We start from the raw sequence: 15197 nt of genomic DNA, 5'->3' as shown, positions 1-15197 counted from the left end.
GTCAAAATGACTTTGAAAGGGCAACTGTGTGCTTTCTTTTTTTAATCGGAGTTTTTTTTTTCTTTTTGTTGGGCCAGGGACAGCAGAGAGCCTGGCAGAGAAGGAACTGCAGCTGTTGGTGATGATAAACCAGCTGTCCAGTCTCCGGGAGCAGCTGCTGACGGCTCACGCAGAGCAGAAGAACATGGCAGCCATGTTGTTTGAGAAGCAGCAGCAGCAGATGGAACTGGCTCGACAGCAACAGGATCAGGTAGGTGCTGGTGGTGGAGGGGATGAAGAACAAGGCAGAGATTCAAGAACGGTGCGGCCTCAATAAAAGCCAGAGGTTGCATTATTCGCAATCTTACAGTGAATATCTTTGGAAGAATTTTTCGTGAGGTAGCAGGAGAGAGAATAAGGAAGGGGGTTACAGTATAATGGGAAAACAAACTTGGTATCTTGACATGTCTCTCAGAAATATCCCAAAGAAACACACAATCAATTATCTTTTTGAAGTGTTAGTAATTTTTAAGGTCATAGAATCATAGAACTCCCCCAGTACAGAAGGAGGCCATTTGGCCCATCGAGTCTGTACCGGCCACATCCCACTCGGGCCCTACTCCCGTAACCCCACACATTTACCCTGCTAATCCCCCTGACACTAGGTTCAATTTAGCACGGCCAGTCAACCTAACCCGCACATCTTTGGACTGTGGGAGGAAACCAGAGCACCTGAAGGAAACCCATGCAGACATGAGGAGAATGCACAGGCAGTTACTCAAGCCGGGAATCGAACCCAGGTCCCTGGCACTGTGAGGCAGCAGTGCTAACCACCATGCCACTCTCTCTCTTGTTGGGGATGGTCATTGCCTGGCATGTATATGGCACAAATGTTACTTGCCACTTGTTAACTCAAGTCTGGATATTGCCCAGGTCTTGCTGCACTTGGACATGGGCTGCTTCAGTATCTGAGGAGTGGCGAGTGGTGCTGAACATTGCGTAAAAGTCAGCGAACATCTCCACTTCTAACCTTTGTGTTGGAGGGAAGGTTTGATTTGATTTATTATTGGAAGAAGCTGTTCTTGAGTTGGTTGGTACCATGACCTCAGACTTTTGTATCTTTTCCCTGACGGAAGAAGGTGGAAAAGAGAATGTCCGGGGTGTGTGGGGTCCTTAATTATGCTGGCTGCTTTTCCGAGGCAGCGAGAAGTGTAGACAGAGTCAATGGATGGGAGGCTGGTTTGCGTGATGGATTGGGCTACATTCATGACCTTTTGTAGCTTCTTGCAGTCTTGGGCAGAGCAGGATTCATACCAAGCTGTGATACAACCAGAAAGAATTGATGAAGCAGCTGAAGATGGTGGGGGTCTAGGACACTAATCCTGAGGAACTCCTGAGGTGATGTCCTGGAGCTCAGATGGTTGACCTCCAACCACCACAACCATCTTCCTTTCTTCTGTATTTTTCTCTCCTGCCCCCATGTGGTTTTCAAGTTAAAACTTCTCCCTCATCGCCCCATTCAACAAAGTAAGTTGTCGTGGTCACCGTTTCAAGCCCAGTGTGGACACCTTCTTCTCTTGTGTGGTAGACAATCCACTCTGCTCCTGACCTACCTGTGGTGAAATACAGTCACAAACCCAGGAACTCTTACTCTGGGACAAAGCCACCTTGCGAGGCCATTTCAGGGGGCAGTAAGAGTCAACCAAATTGCTGTGGCTCCGGAGTCACAGGTAGGCCAGACCAGGGAAGGACAGCAGCTTTCCTTCCCTAAAGGACATTAGTGAACCGGATGGGTTTTTTAATGACAATTAACAATGGTTTCTTAGTCGCCATTCCTGAGACAAGCTTTATATTCCAAGTTTTAATAATTGAATTCAAATTCCACCAGCTGCCGTGGTGGGATTTGAACCCATGTCTCTTGAGCCTCTGAATTACTCGTCCCATGATATGACTACTAATCCACTGACTCCCTTGTTGGATGGATTAAACCTCATCCCATTAGGTTCCACTGGATTGAATTCCCTAATGCAACAGTCGAATATCATTAGTACAAATGCAAAATATTGTAAATCTACAATATCAAAGTCAAGAAATGCTGAAAATGCTTAATCAGGAACCAACTACAAAGAGAGAAAGAGTTCCATTAACATTCTTCTTTTTGGCCTTGCACCATCGTCGCTTTATTTTATTTAATCATTCCTGCCTTCCACCCCATCACAGACTTCCTGTTTGTTCGCTCTCTCTTCATTTTCTCCCCCCCCTCCCCCGGACAGTCCCATTAGCAGCTCGAGAATGATGAGCTTTCCACATGAACATCTTTTAGATTTAACAAAGATATTTGAAACTTGTTTTGTTGGTATCACTTTTCTCACTCTCTCCATAATGACTCAAAGTTGTTGTGAACACTTTTGTGTGTGAATCTCTTTTATTTTCATTATTAGAGTCATAGAGGTTTACAGCATGGAAACAGGCCCTTCGGCCCAACTTGTCCATGCCGCCCCTTTTTAAAAATCCCTAAGCTAGTCCCAATTGCCCGCGTTTGGCCCATGTCCCTCTATACCCATCTTACCCATGTAACTGACTAAACGCTTTTTAAAAGACAATATTGTACCCGCCTCTACTACCACCTCTGGCAGCTTGTTCCAGACACTCACCACCCTCTGTGTGAAAACATTGCCTCTCTGGATCCCTTTGTATCTCTCCCCTCTTACCTCAAACTTATGCCCTCTAGTTTTAGACTCCCCAACCTTTTGGGAAAAGATGTTGACTATCTAGCTGATCTTTGCCCCTCATTATTTTATAGACCTCTATAGGATCACCCCTAAACCTCCTATGCTCCAGGAAAAAAGAACCAGTCTATCCAGCCTTTCCTTGTAACTCAACCATTCAAGTCCCAGTAGCATCCTAGTAAATCTTTTCTGCACTCTTTCTAGCTTAATAATATCCTTTCTATAATAGGGTGACCAGAACTATACACAGTATTCCAAGTGTGGCCTTACCAATGTCTTGTACAACTTCAAGACGTCCCAACTCCTGTATTCAATGTTCTGATGTGGAGATGCCGGCGTTGGACTGGGGTAAACACAGTAAGAAGTTTAACAACACCAGGTTAAAGTCCAACAGGTTTATTTGGTAGCAAAAGCCACACAAGCTTTCGGAGCTCTGAGCCCCTTCTTCAGGTGAGTGGGAATTCTGTTCACAAACAGAACTTATAAGACACAGACTCAATTTACATGAATAATGGTTGGAATGCGAATACTTACAACTAATCCAGTCTTTAAGAAACAAAACAATGGGAGTGGAGAGAGCATCAAGACAGGCTAAAAAGATGTGTATTGTCTCCAGACAAGACAGCCAGTTTCACTGGCTGTCTTGTCTGGAGACAATACACATCTTTTTAGCCTGTCTTGATGCTCTCTCCACTCCCATTGTTTTGTTTCTTAAAGACTGGATTAGTTGTAAGTATTCGCATTCCAACCATTATTCATGTAAATTGAGTCTGTGTCTTATAAGTTCTGTTTGTGAACAGAATTCCCACTCACCTGAAGAAGGGGCTCAGAGCTCCGAAAGCTTGTGTGGCTTTTGCTACCAAATAAACCTGTTGGACTTTAACCTGGTGTTGTTAAACTTCTTTCAATGTTCTGACCAATGAAACAAAGCATGCCGAATGCCTCCTTCAGCACTCTGTCCACCTGTGCCTCCACTTTCAAGGAGCTATGAACCTGATCCCCTAGATCTCTTTGTTTTGTAACTCTTCCCAACCCTACCATTAACTGAGTAAGTCCTGCCCTGCTTCAATCTACCAAAAATGCATCACCTCGCATTTATCTAAATTAAACTCCATCTCCCATTCACCAGCCCATTGGCCCAATTGATCAAGATAATATGTGTACTCTGGATTTCATTCCAAAATATCGCTGTTGTCAACATCTCAATTGCACAAATTGAATTAAATTTATATACATTCAGTCTGCTGCACTGTCCTAGTTTAAGTTTATTTATTACTGCTAACCACTGCCATCTCCACCCAGTCTGGCCCACTCGTGACTCCAAACCCACAGCAATGTGTTTGTCTCTTAACTGCCCCTGCTGAGCAAGTCACTCAGTTCAGGTTAATTAGGGATGGATAACAAACACTGGCCTTGCCAACCCTCATGCCACATCCCACGAAAGAATTTGAAAAAACAGTTACGCAGGAGAGTTGAGAGTCCCCAGTGTCCTGGCTAATATTCATCCATCAATCAACTTCAATAAAATAGATTATCTCATCATTGTTGCGTTGCTGTTTTTGGGGAGCTTGCTGTGCGCAAATTGGCTGCCATATTTTCTACGTTACAACAGTGGCTATGCTTAAAAAAAAACACTTAGTTTGTGTTGTGGGAAATTTACCACTTCGGAGTCAGACTTGGAGGTTCAATAATAGTTTTATTTCGGACAAAGCTTTGGGAGAAAGCACTGGTACTCCGCAGTACTTGGCAGCTACCTCAACTACACAATGGTAGTTGAGTATCTCTTATACTTTTTAGACAATAGGCAGTACAGACATTAGCCGTTAACACATAGTTACAAGTTGAGTAGACAGATACGGACATCGACAGTTAACACATCGTTACAAGCAGACAGGTACAGACATGGACAGTTAACACATCATTGTACATAGAATGGATACATTCATGCAGTTATGTCCTCTATCAGTGACTGGTTTCGATATACATACATTTATGTATTTATGTCCCCATCAGTGGCTGACCTTGTTATCAAACTCATTGTTCTGGGTCTGCTCTTTATCTCAAGTTTTAAAGTGCCCCAGGTCTGACCAGTTTCCGGCAGCAATTCAGATACTGCAGGTTTTAACTCTGTGTAACTGTCTGTGCCTAAAGTCAGTGCCTTTTAATGTCCCTTCCCAGAGTCCATTTTGTGTGCCAGTTAACCATTTTGTGTCTATCACTTTAATTTCACCATAAGTTGGTTGTAAAGTGGCTTGGGATGTCCTGAGGTTGTGAAAGGCTTACAGAAATCTAAGTCTTAGTTTTTGTCATGAGGCAAATTTTACAAAGAGTTCCTAATGTTACTACTTATATGTTTGGCATACTTAACGAGCTACTCTTGCATTGGGAAATAAGTGTTTAAGTTTATTTATTAGTGTTGCAAGTCGGCTTACATTAACACCGCAATGAAGTTACTGTGAAAATCCCCTAGTCGCCACACTCCGGTGCCTGTTCGGGTACACTGAGGGAGAATTTAGCATGGGCAATGCAACTAACCAGCACGTCTTTCGGACTGTGGGAGGAAACCGGAGCACCCGGAGGAAACCCACGCAGACACGAGGAAAACGTGCAGACTCCGCACAGACAGTGACCCAAGCCAGGAATCGAACCCAGGTCCCTGGTGCTGTGAGGCAGCAGTGCTAACCACCGTGTGCCACCCTGAATTTGCAATGGCAGGGAAAGCAATGGACCTTTTAACACTCGGCTTCCTCATACACAGTTCAAAGCTACATCACAATCCTGATTGAGAACCTAAAGTCATTCTAGCACCAATGGAAATGAAATTCATTGTCTGTTTCTGATATTTGACAGATAGCAAAACAGCAGCAGCAACTCATCCAGCAGCAGCACAAAATTAACCTCCTGCAGCAGCAAATTCAGGTAAGAAATCCAACAGCTGATGTTTGAAAGAGAAAGATGGAGATGAAGAGGAATTTCTTCTCTTCTGAGGGATTGTTAGACTTTAAAATTTCCTTCCCCAGTGAGTGGTGGAGGCTGGGTCATTGAATTTATTCAAGGCTGAGTTAGATTTTTCGTAGATAAGGGAACTAAATCATAGAATCCTGCAGAAGGAGGCCATTCGGCCCATCGAGTCTGCACCGACTACAATCCCACCCGAGCCCTATCCCCGTAACCCCATGCATTTACCCTAGCTAGTCCCTCTGATACTAAGGATCAATTTAGCATGGCGAATCCACCTAACCCGCACATCTTTTGGACTGTTGGAAGAAACCGGAGCACCCGGAGGAAACCCTCGCAGACACGGGAGGACGTGCAGACTCCGCACTGACAGTGACCCAAGTCGGGAATTGAACTCGGGTCCCTGGCACTGTGCGGCTGCAGTGTTAACCACTGTGCCACCCAAAGTAGGTCATAGAATCATAGAAACTATTCAGTGCAGAAAGAGGCCATTCATCGAGTTTGCACTGACAACAACCCCAACGAGGCCCTATCCCCATAACCCGACATATTTACCCCACTAATCCTTTTAACCTACACATCCTGGGACACTAAGGGGAAATTTAGAATGACCAATGCACCCAACCTGCACAGCTTTGAAGTGCAGGAGGAAACCAGAGCACCCAGAGGAAACCCACGCAGACACGGGGAGAACGTGCAGACTCCACACAGACAGTGACCCAAGTCGGGAATCGAACCCGGTTCCTTGGTACTGTGAGGCAGCAGCGCTAACCACTGTGCCACCGTGCTGCCCCAAACTCTAACCAGAGTCCCAGTGAAAAACATGTTAACGTATGGCCTTTGAGGAGTGATTGTGAGTTAGAGCCTAGAAGGTAGCAAATCTGTGTTTGATTGTGATGAAACGTTTCGTTCTGTTCGCCTCGGATGTTTGTCGAATTGAGCAACATTGAATTTTCTATAATGATTGCATTGTTTCCTTGGTTTAGCAAGTCAACCTGCCTTTCGTGATGATCCCAGCATTTCCTCATAGTCCACAACCTCTTCCAGTCACAAGCGACTCCCAGCTGGGGCTGCAAATGCAGCCAGGACTGTCCTGCAAGCCAAGTACGTTCCTTTGAATCTCGCATGTTGATCATGAAAGCAAGACAATCTGCCTGGAGATCTGTCTCTAGTGAGAGATCTCATCAAAAGTCTGTATGCAGCAATTTGGCCTTCTGTTACATCCTTTAATTTTATGATGATCACCTTGGTTACCAGTTGTCCTATTCTAACATTGGACATGGGCTTTTTATAAATTTATTCGTGGGACGTGGGGGTCGCCGGCTGACCAACATTTTTATATATATATATCTGGAATTAAGAATCTGCTGATGACCATGTAACCATTGTCGATTGTCAGAAAACCCCATCTAGTTCACTAATATCCTTTAGGGAAGGAAATCTGCCGTCCTTACCTGGTCTGGCCTACATGTGACTCCAGAGTCTCAGCAATGTGGTTAATTCTCAACTACCCTCGGGAAACTAGGGATAAGTGCTGGCTGTGTTCTGAAAAGTCAGGTTTCACTTAAAAAGCTTCCCTCTCTGCAAGAATAAAAATGTTTCTTGTGGCTCAGACTCTGGTTCATCGAGGATTTTTTTTTATACATTCGTGGGACGTGGGTGTCGCTGGCTGGCCAGCATTTTTTGCCCACCCCTAGTTGCACTTGTGAAGGTGGTGGTGAGCTGCCTTCTTGACAACTGAATGGCTTGCGAGGACATTTCAGAGGACAGTTGAGAGTCAATCACATTGCTGTGGCTCTGGGGTCACATGTAGGCCAGACCGGGTAAGGACGGCAGATTTCCTTCCCCGAACAGGAGTGAACCGGATGGGGTTTTTTCTGAAAATCGACAATAGCTTCATGGTCATCAGTAGATTTTTAATTCCAGATTTATTTTTATTGAATTCAAATTCCACCCTTTGCCGTGGTGGGATTCGAACCTAGGTGCCCAGAACATTAGCTGAGTTTCTAGGTTAATAGTCTAGCGATAATACCACTAGGCCATTGCCTCCCCATGTCAGAAGCCATGAAACTAACTTACTTCCAGAAAAAGGCATACATTGGAAATCATTTTCTACAGGGCTCTACCATTGAGGAGGAAGCCACTAACAGGCAGTGCAGTCGTTCAGAGTGGATCAAAGTGGGCTGTTTTGAGGGAGATCTTTGTGCCCCCCTTTTTTTTGTTTGGTTAGAGTATTTTCTGGGGGCAATTGCAAATAATACCATCTTCTGCAACAGAAACTGAAAATGCTGGAAAACCTCAGCAGGTCTGACAGCATCCATGGAGAGAGAACAGAGCCAACCTTTCAAGTCTGAATGGACCTTGGTCAGAGCTGCCACCTTCTGCAAATGTGTCAACCGGAAAATCCCAGGCAAATGTAGATTTTTTAAAAGGCTGAAAATCACGGGCGTGATCTTGCCTGCTGTTCACGCCACGCTCCCGCCACAATGAGGTCAGAGAATTTGGCAGCCAGCCAAATCTCTGTTCACTGCAGTGGTATGGGAAAATCTTGCCAGTGTACCCGGTGATAAGATTCCAGCCCATTGGGCGGCACGGTAGCACAGTGGTTAGCACTGCTGCTTCACAGCTCCAGGGTCCTGGGTTCGATTCCCGGCTCGGGTCACTGTCTGTGTGGAGTTTGCACATTCTCCTCGTGTCTGCGTGGGTTTCCTCCGGGTGCTCCGGTTTCCTCCCACAGTCCAAAGATGTGCGGGTTAGGTTGATTGGCCAGGTTAAAAATTGCCCCTTAGAGTCCTGAGATGTGTAGGTTAGAGGAATTAGTGGGTAAAATGTGTGGGGGTAGGGCCTGGGTGGGATTGTGGTCGGTGCAGACTCGATGGGCCGAATGGCCTCCTTCTGCACTGTAGGGTTTCTATGATTCGATGATTCTATGTCTTTACCAATGCCAAAAGAAAGCAGTGATCTGCAGTGAGGGAGAATTTGGCAAGGTCCCAACATAGAAAGGGGAGCTTATGCACGCGTCACTCTGCTACGGGTGGAATCCTTCTGTTAAATGTTTTGACTCTTTCATAGACAGCAAGACGATGTCTCCACGTTTAACACAACCATTCTGGCTTCAGCTGGTATACTGTGTATATTTCTGGTGATCACATTATAGTAAAGATACAGCCACACTGGGCTGGAGCTGGGGCAGCACAAGGGGGAGTTTGGATGAGGTTGTTGCAGTACTGGAAAAAATTTGGCTGATGGGAAAACTCTAGCCAGGTTCAGAATAGGGATGGCTGAGGAGGGATTTAATTCAAGTGTACAGAATTAGAAAGGATCAAGACGGCACAGTGGTTGGCATCGCTGCCTCACAGCTCCAGGGACCGGGGTTCAATTCTGGCCTCGGGTGACTGTGTGGCATGTGCGCGTTCTCCCTGTGTCTGCCTGGTTTTCCTCCGGGTGTTTTTGTTGCAGTAGGTGGCAAGTTGCTCTTTCTCTCCGCCCTAGCTATGACTGTAACACTACATTCTGCACCCTCTCCTTTCCTTCTCTACGAACGGGTATACCTCATTTGTACAGCGTGCAAGAAATGATACTTTTCAGTGTATATCAATACATGTGACAAAATATTAAACCAATGACCTATTAGAGAGGTTCTGGGGATAGTCATTGGCTCAATAAATCTTAACCTCACACTTTTTGGAAGGGGGAAAGCGTTGAAATGAAGAAAGGACAGTAACTTAACCATTTGTAGTTTGTCTCGTTGGTGATCGGTAGTCTGGTGTCTCAATGGACAGTTTAGTTATGTTATGACTTTATGTATTTGTGATTTTTTTTCTTTACCCCCCTCCAGGTGATTATGGTCTACAACTGATGCCCACTCCCCCAGCAGCGAGGAGAACTCCAGGTCCAAGCCCTGCCCATACACACGTGAGTCCAGTAGGTAATCCAAGCTGTGACTGAAGTGGATAACATGAAATTCTTCTCCGGAGTTCAGAAGGATTGAGATTTTTTTTTTAAAACAGCAACTGGCATTCATATGTTTGAGAAAGTAAAGAGCAATGTGGATAAAGGGGAGCCAGTAGATGTGGTGAACTTGGATTTCCAAAAGGCATTTAATAAGAGTGCCACATCAAAAGTTGCTGCACAAATTAAGAGCTCGGTACAAGGAGTAATATATAAGCACAGAGGATTGGTTAGTCAATGAGAAACTGAGTGCAGAGTGAATGGATCCTTTGCGGGGTGGCTGGCTATAACTAGTGGGCACAGTAAAAAGTCTCACAATACAAAATCCAATAGGTTTATTTGGAATCATGAGCTTTTGGAGCGCTGCTCCTTCATCACTCGCCTGATGAAGGGGCAATGCTCCGAAAGTTCGTGATTCCAAATAAACCTGTTGGACTTTAACCTGGTGTTGTGAGACTTCTTACTGTGCCCATCCCAATCCAATGCCGGCATCTCCACCTTGTAACTAGTAGAACAGGGATCAGTGCCAGGTACAGCTATTTACAATCTAAAACAATGACTTGGATGAGGAGACTGAATATATAGTCATTAAATTTGCTGATAACACCATATCCCTCTATACCCATCTTACCCATGTAACTGTTTAAATGCTTTTTAAAAGACAAAATTGTACCCGCCTCTACTACTACCTCTGGCAGCTTGTTCCAGACACTCACCACCCTCTGTGTGGAAAAGTTGCCCATCTGGATCCTTTTGTATCTCTCCCCCCTCGCATCAAACCTATACGTTCTCGTTTTAGACTCCCCTACCTTTGGGAAAAGATGTTGATCTATGCCCCTCATTATTTCATAGACCTCTATAAGATCATTCCACAGCTTCCTCTGCTCCGGGGATAGAAGTCCCAGTTTGTCCGGCCACTCCTTGTAACTCGAACCGTCAAGTCCCGGTAGCATCCTAGTGACACAAAACACCTAGTAGAGGTGTTTGAAAATATGAGAAGTATTTGTGGAACATGCGGAGGGAACTGGTTTCCTCTGGCAAGTGATTGATAACCTTGACCAGAGACCATAAGATTTGAAATAAATTTTTTAAAATAAATCGAAACCAGGACAAGAGGTGAAAGGAGGATACATTTCTTCACACACCGGGTTGTTAAGATTCGGGAATACATCACCTGGAAGGGGAAAGGGCAGCAAATTCCATAGATTTTTCAGAAAAACAACTGGACATGTGCTTGACTAGGACAAATTTGCGGTTTTCTGAGGATAAAGGCTGATATGTGGGACCAAATTGGAAAGCATCTTTCAAAGGGCCAGCATAGACATGACGGGCTGAATTGCCCGCTTCCTCTGCTGTAAGATTCTATGATTCTAAGTTGACGTTTCTTTCCATTTTTAAAATTAAAAATAAATCGCCAAAATTGAATCCCCTGGTCATTCATCTCATGGCCGTTTGTCGGAATTTGCTGTACCGAAATTAGCTGCTGTGTTTACCTCTAAGTGACTACAATTAAATATAATTAAATTGGTGGTAAAACACTTTGCGACATCTGGAGGGCAGCAGGAGCTTTAATCAATCAAAGTTCTTCCTTTTGCCTCATGGGAAACCTTGTTAAAAAAGGGAGACAACACCTGAAGCTTTTCACCTTGAACTCGTCAGGATAAACGCAAGAATGCTAAAAGAGAAAATGCTGGAAAATCTCAGCAGGGCTTTGACAAAGGGTCATCTGGACTCGAAGCGTCAGCTCTTTTCTCTCCTTACAGATGCTGCCAGACCAGCTGAGATTTTCCAGCATTTTCTCTTTTTTGGTTTCAGATTCCAGCATCCGCAGTAATTTGCTTTTAACAAGAATACTAAACATGTACCAACCAACTTGAGAACAGCTTCTTCCCTGCTGCTGTCATACTTTTTCAATGGTCCTATCACATTTTAAGCTGATCTTTCTCTTCACACTATCTGTAACTGTAACACTGTATTCTGCACCTTATCCTTTCCTTCTCCCTATATTAAAATTTATTTATTAAGTGTCACAAGTAGGCTCACATTAACACTGCAATGAAGTTGCTGTGAAAATCCCCTAGTCACCACACTTTGGCGTCTGTTCAGGTACACTGAGGGAGAATTTAGCCTGGCCACTGCACTTAATCAGCACATCCTTCAGACTGTGGGAGGAAACCGGAGCACCCGGAGGAAACCCCCACACAGACACGGGAAGAACATGCAGACTTCACACAGTCAGTGACCCAAGCCCAGAACCGAACCCAGGTTGCAGGCGCCATGAGGCAGCGGTGCTAACCACCATATGAATGGTATGTTTTGTCTGTACAGCGTGCAAGAAACAATATTTTTCACTGCAAACCGACACGTGACAATAATAAATCAAATCAAAGATCGCAACAATTGACACTTCTAGAGATAAGGGTGCTAATTACTGGGCAAATCAACTTTGGCCAAGGTGTTGCCATGGTGAATGCAACAGGGGACGGACGATAGGTTCCCCAAGTTCCTGGGTCAATCAAAAAGGCACAAGGCTTGAACTTATTCTTTTTGTTTGCAGAGGATAGGTCCCTGTGTATGAATGTAAGTAGCTTCTAGCAAGTGTAAATGAGCCACATTACGGGCCCAAACTGATTTTCTTAAATTGGTTGCTCGTGCTGCTATGAGCACACTCAGGATTATTCAACAAGTGCTGCCCAAGCATGGACTAACACCTAAAAACAGATATTTTGATTTGGGTTTTGCAAGTAATGATGCACAAGGAATTAGCCAACCTCTTTGATGCTTGAAAAGAATGGGGTAGAAATCACGAACAAAAGCAAAGCCACTGTTTAAATTAAGGATTAAACACAAATAACAGACAATGCAACCGTCTGCTCCTGTTTAAATGTCTAGAGGTTAAAGCAATTTGTTCACATGGAGATGGTTCCCATGACATTTCAGATCCTAAACGAAAGCAAGGCTCCATGTAAGCAACATTGCCAGAGGCACTGATCTGATGTGAAAGATTCTGGTCAATGACAAAGAAACCTACAGCCCACGGTACTGATCAGAATCTCAGGGACGCAGCAATTAATTACTGAAGAAATGTCGGGACTGTTATGTAGACAGACTTGGGCGGCTATTCAAGTGCAGCAGTGACCCACGCACAGTAAGCAGAGCAGCCATTTATTACATTTATTGTCTGTCGCTACCATTTGAGTCAGGAACACCTGACAGGAAAACTTTCTGCTTTTCCTAAAGTTCACGGTTAGGAAGGTAAATACAGCAGCCAACTTTGACACACCAAATTCCCACAAACGGCAGTGAGATGAGCGAACAGGTGATCCAATTAGGTGTTTTATTTCCCCCTGCCCCCCATTTTAAAAATTGAAAAAAACACCAACTTAGAATCATAGAATGTAACAGCACAAAGTGGCAATTCAGCCTGTTGTAACTATGCTGGCCCTTTTAATTTGATTTATTATTGTCACATATATTAGTATACGGTGAAAAGTATTGTTTCTTGCGCGCTATACAGACAAAGCAAACCATTCATAGAGAAGGAAAGGAGAGAGTGCAGAATGGAGTATTACAGTCATAGCTAGAGTGTAGAGAAAGATCAACTTAATGCAAGATAGGTCCATTCAAAAGTCTGACGGCAGCAGGGAAGAAGCTGCTCTTGAGTCGGTTGGTAAGTGACCTCAGACTTTTGTATCTTTTTCCCAACGGAAAAAGGTGGAAGAGAGTATGTCGGGGGTGCATGGGGTCCTTAATTATGCTGGCTGCTTTTCCGCGGCAGCGGGAAGTGTAGACACAGTCAGTGGATGGGAGGCTGGTTTGCGTGATGGACTGGGCTTTGTTCATGGCCTTTTGTAGTTTCTTGAGTTCTTGGGCAGAGCAGGAGCCATACCAAGCTGTGATGCAACCAGAACTTTGTTCCTACATCCAGCCTTATCCTCAGAAAACTGCAATTTGGTCCCTGTCAAGCACATGTCTAGTTGTCTTTTGAAAGATTCTATGGAATCCTCATCCTGTTACCACCTGTCTGAATCCCGAGTAAGATTTTGCATACCAACCTTGTATTTTCTACCTTCACCCTCAATGCTCCCACATCTCAGCTGCATCCAGGATGTTCTGTTGCAATGAACCTGCTATTGGAGTCCCATAGAATCCATAAAATCCCAACAGTGTAGAAGGAGGCCATTCGGCCCATTGAGTCTGCACCAACTCTCCAAAACTAAGACCTACACCCCGGCCCTATCTTCATAACCCCACGCAATGATGATAGCCAGTTCACCTAACCTTTGGACTGTGGGAGGAAACCGGAGCATCGGGAGGAAACCCACGCAGACATGGGAAGAATGTGCTAAATCCACATACAGTTACCTGTAAGTTACTGGAATTGAACCAGGGTCTCTGGTGCTGTGAGGCAGCAGTGCTAACCGCTGTGCCACAGAGCTGCTCATGATCTCGATACCAATAGTTCACAAATAGTTCTTTGTTTAAATGCAAGATCACTGGTGGAGTGATTCTTATCAAGGAAATATTGGGTAGAATCTGAAGCTGATTAGAAAGAAGTCCTTAACTTCAGAGATTTGCTGGAATGTTGAGAAGGATTTTTTTCTTCGATTGTCTTTCTATGATACCTCAACTTCAGTTGTGATAAAACCTGTACGTTGGGTGGAAAATCTAATTTCATAGAAACCCTACAGTGTAGAAAGAGGCCATTTGGCCCATCGAGTCTACACCGACCACAATCCCACCCAGGCCCTACCCCCATATCCCTACATATTTACCCGCTAATCCCTCTAACCTACCCATCTCAAGACACTAAGGGGCAATTTTAGCACGGCCAATCAACCTAACCCGCACATCTTTGGACTGTGGGAGGAAACCGGAGCACCCGGAGGAAACCCATGCAGACACGAGGAGAATGTGCAAACTCCACACAGACAGTGACCCAAGCCGGGAATCGAACCCGGGTCCCTGGAGCTGTGAAGCAGCAGTGCTAACCACTGCGCCACCGTGCCGCCCCGACCTAATTTAATAATAAAAGCAAATTACTGCGGCTGCTGGAATCTGAAACCAAAAGAGAAAACGCTGGAAAATCTCAGCAGGTCTGGCAGCATCTGTAAGGAGAGAAAAGAGAACTGACGTTTCGAGTCCAGATGACCCTTTGTCGAAGCTCCCTCCAATCTAATTTAATCTTTGCCTTTCTTTCAAGGAGGAAGCCTCTCAGCCACTGAATTTGACAGCGAAGACTAAAGGTACGGACGTTTCAAAGTCTCCCTCACCTCCCCAGGCCAAACTCAGGAGAGGGCCCTCACCATCAAGCTATGTGATGCCAACAGAGTTACAATCCAGCACACCAACATCCTTGTTAACCAGAGGTAAGGGAAGACTTGCGCAAGTCTTTGTGATTCTGCTGCCTTTGATGGGGAGTAATGGGGTGGGGGGAGAGCAGTCTGCTCCTGCCTGTGACATTGTTGCCCATTCAGTCACATACTTTTAGCTGTGATGCCTCTATAGTTAAATAGCCTGTCAGCATCATTAGGCTCTCACATGGCAATATGGGCAAAGTACTAAAAGGCTGACTATCGG

The 15197-nt window shown here is 44.8% G+C and overlaps 1 protein-coding gene across 4 annotated transcripts in view; it reads left to right on the top strand.

The window, feature by feature from the left end:
* sox13 (SRY-box transcription factor 13) overlaps positions 1–15197 on the top strand; it is a 212765-nt gene that overhangs the window by 170418 nt on the left and 27150 nt on the right. For 3 of the 4 annotated variants that reach the window (XM_078242110.1, XM_078242113.1, XM_078242111.1), the window contains 5 exons: positions 78–250; positions 5559–5627; positions 6653–6770; positions 9505–9590; positions 14821–14986. In XM_078242110.1, the coding sequence (XP_078098236.1) occupies positions 78–250; positions 5559–5627; positions 6653–6770; positions 9505–9590; positions 14821–14986 (612 nt within the window). The remainder of the gene's footprint in view (positions 1–77; positions 251–5558; positions 5628–6652; positions 6771–9504; positions 9591–14820; positions 14987–15197) is intronic. The other variant, XM_078242109.1, reaches the window with a different exon arrangement.

The sequence above is a fragment of the Mustelus asterias genome, chromosome 25, assembly GCF_964213995.1.
Source record: "Mustelus asterias chromosome 25, sMusAst1.hap1.1, whole genome shotgun sequence".
NCBI lineage: Eukaryota > Metazoa > Chordata > Chondrichthyes > Carcharhiniformes > Triakidae > Mustelus > Mustelus asterias.
Note: the sequence above shows the minus strand (reverse complement) of the source record. Positions and strands in the feature narration are given on the sequence as shown.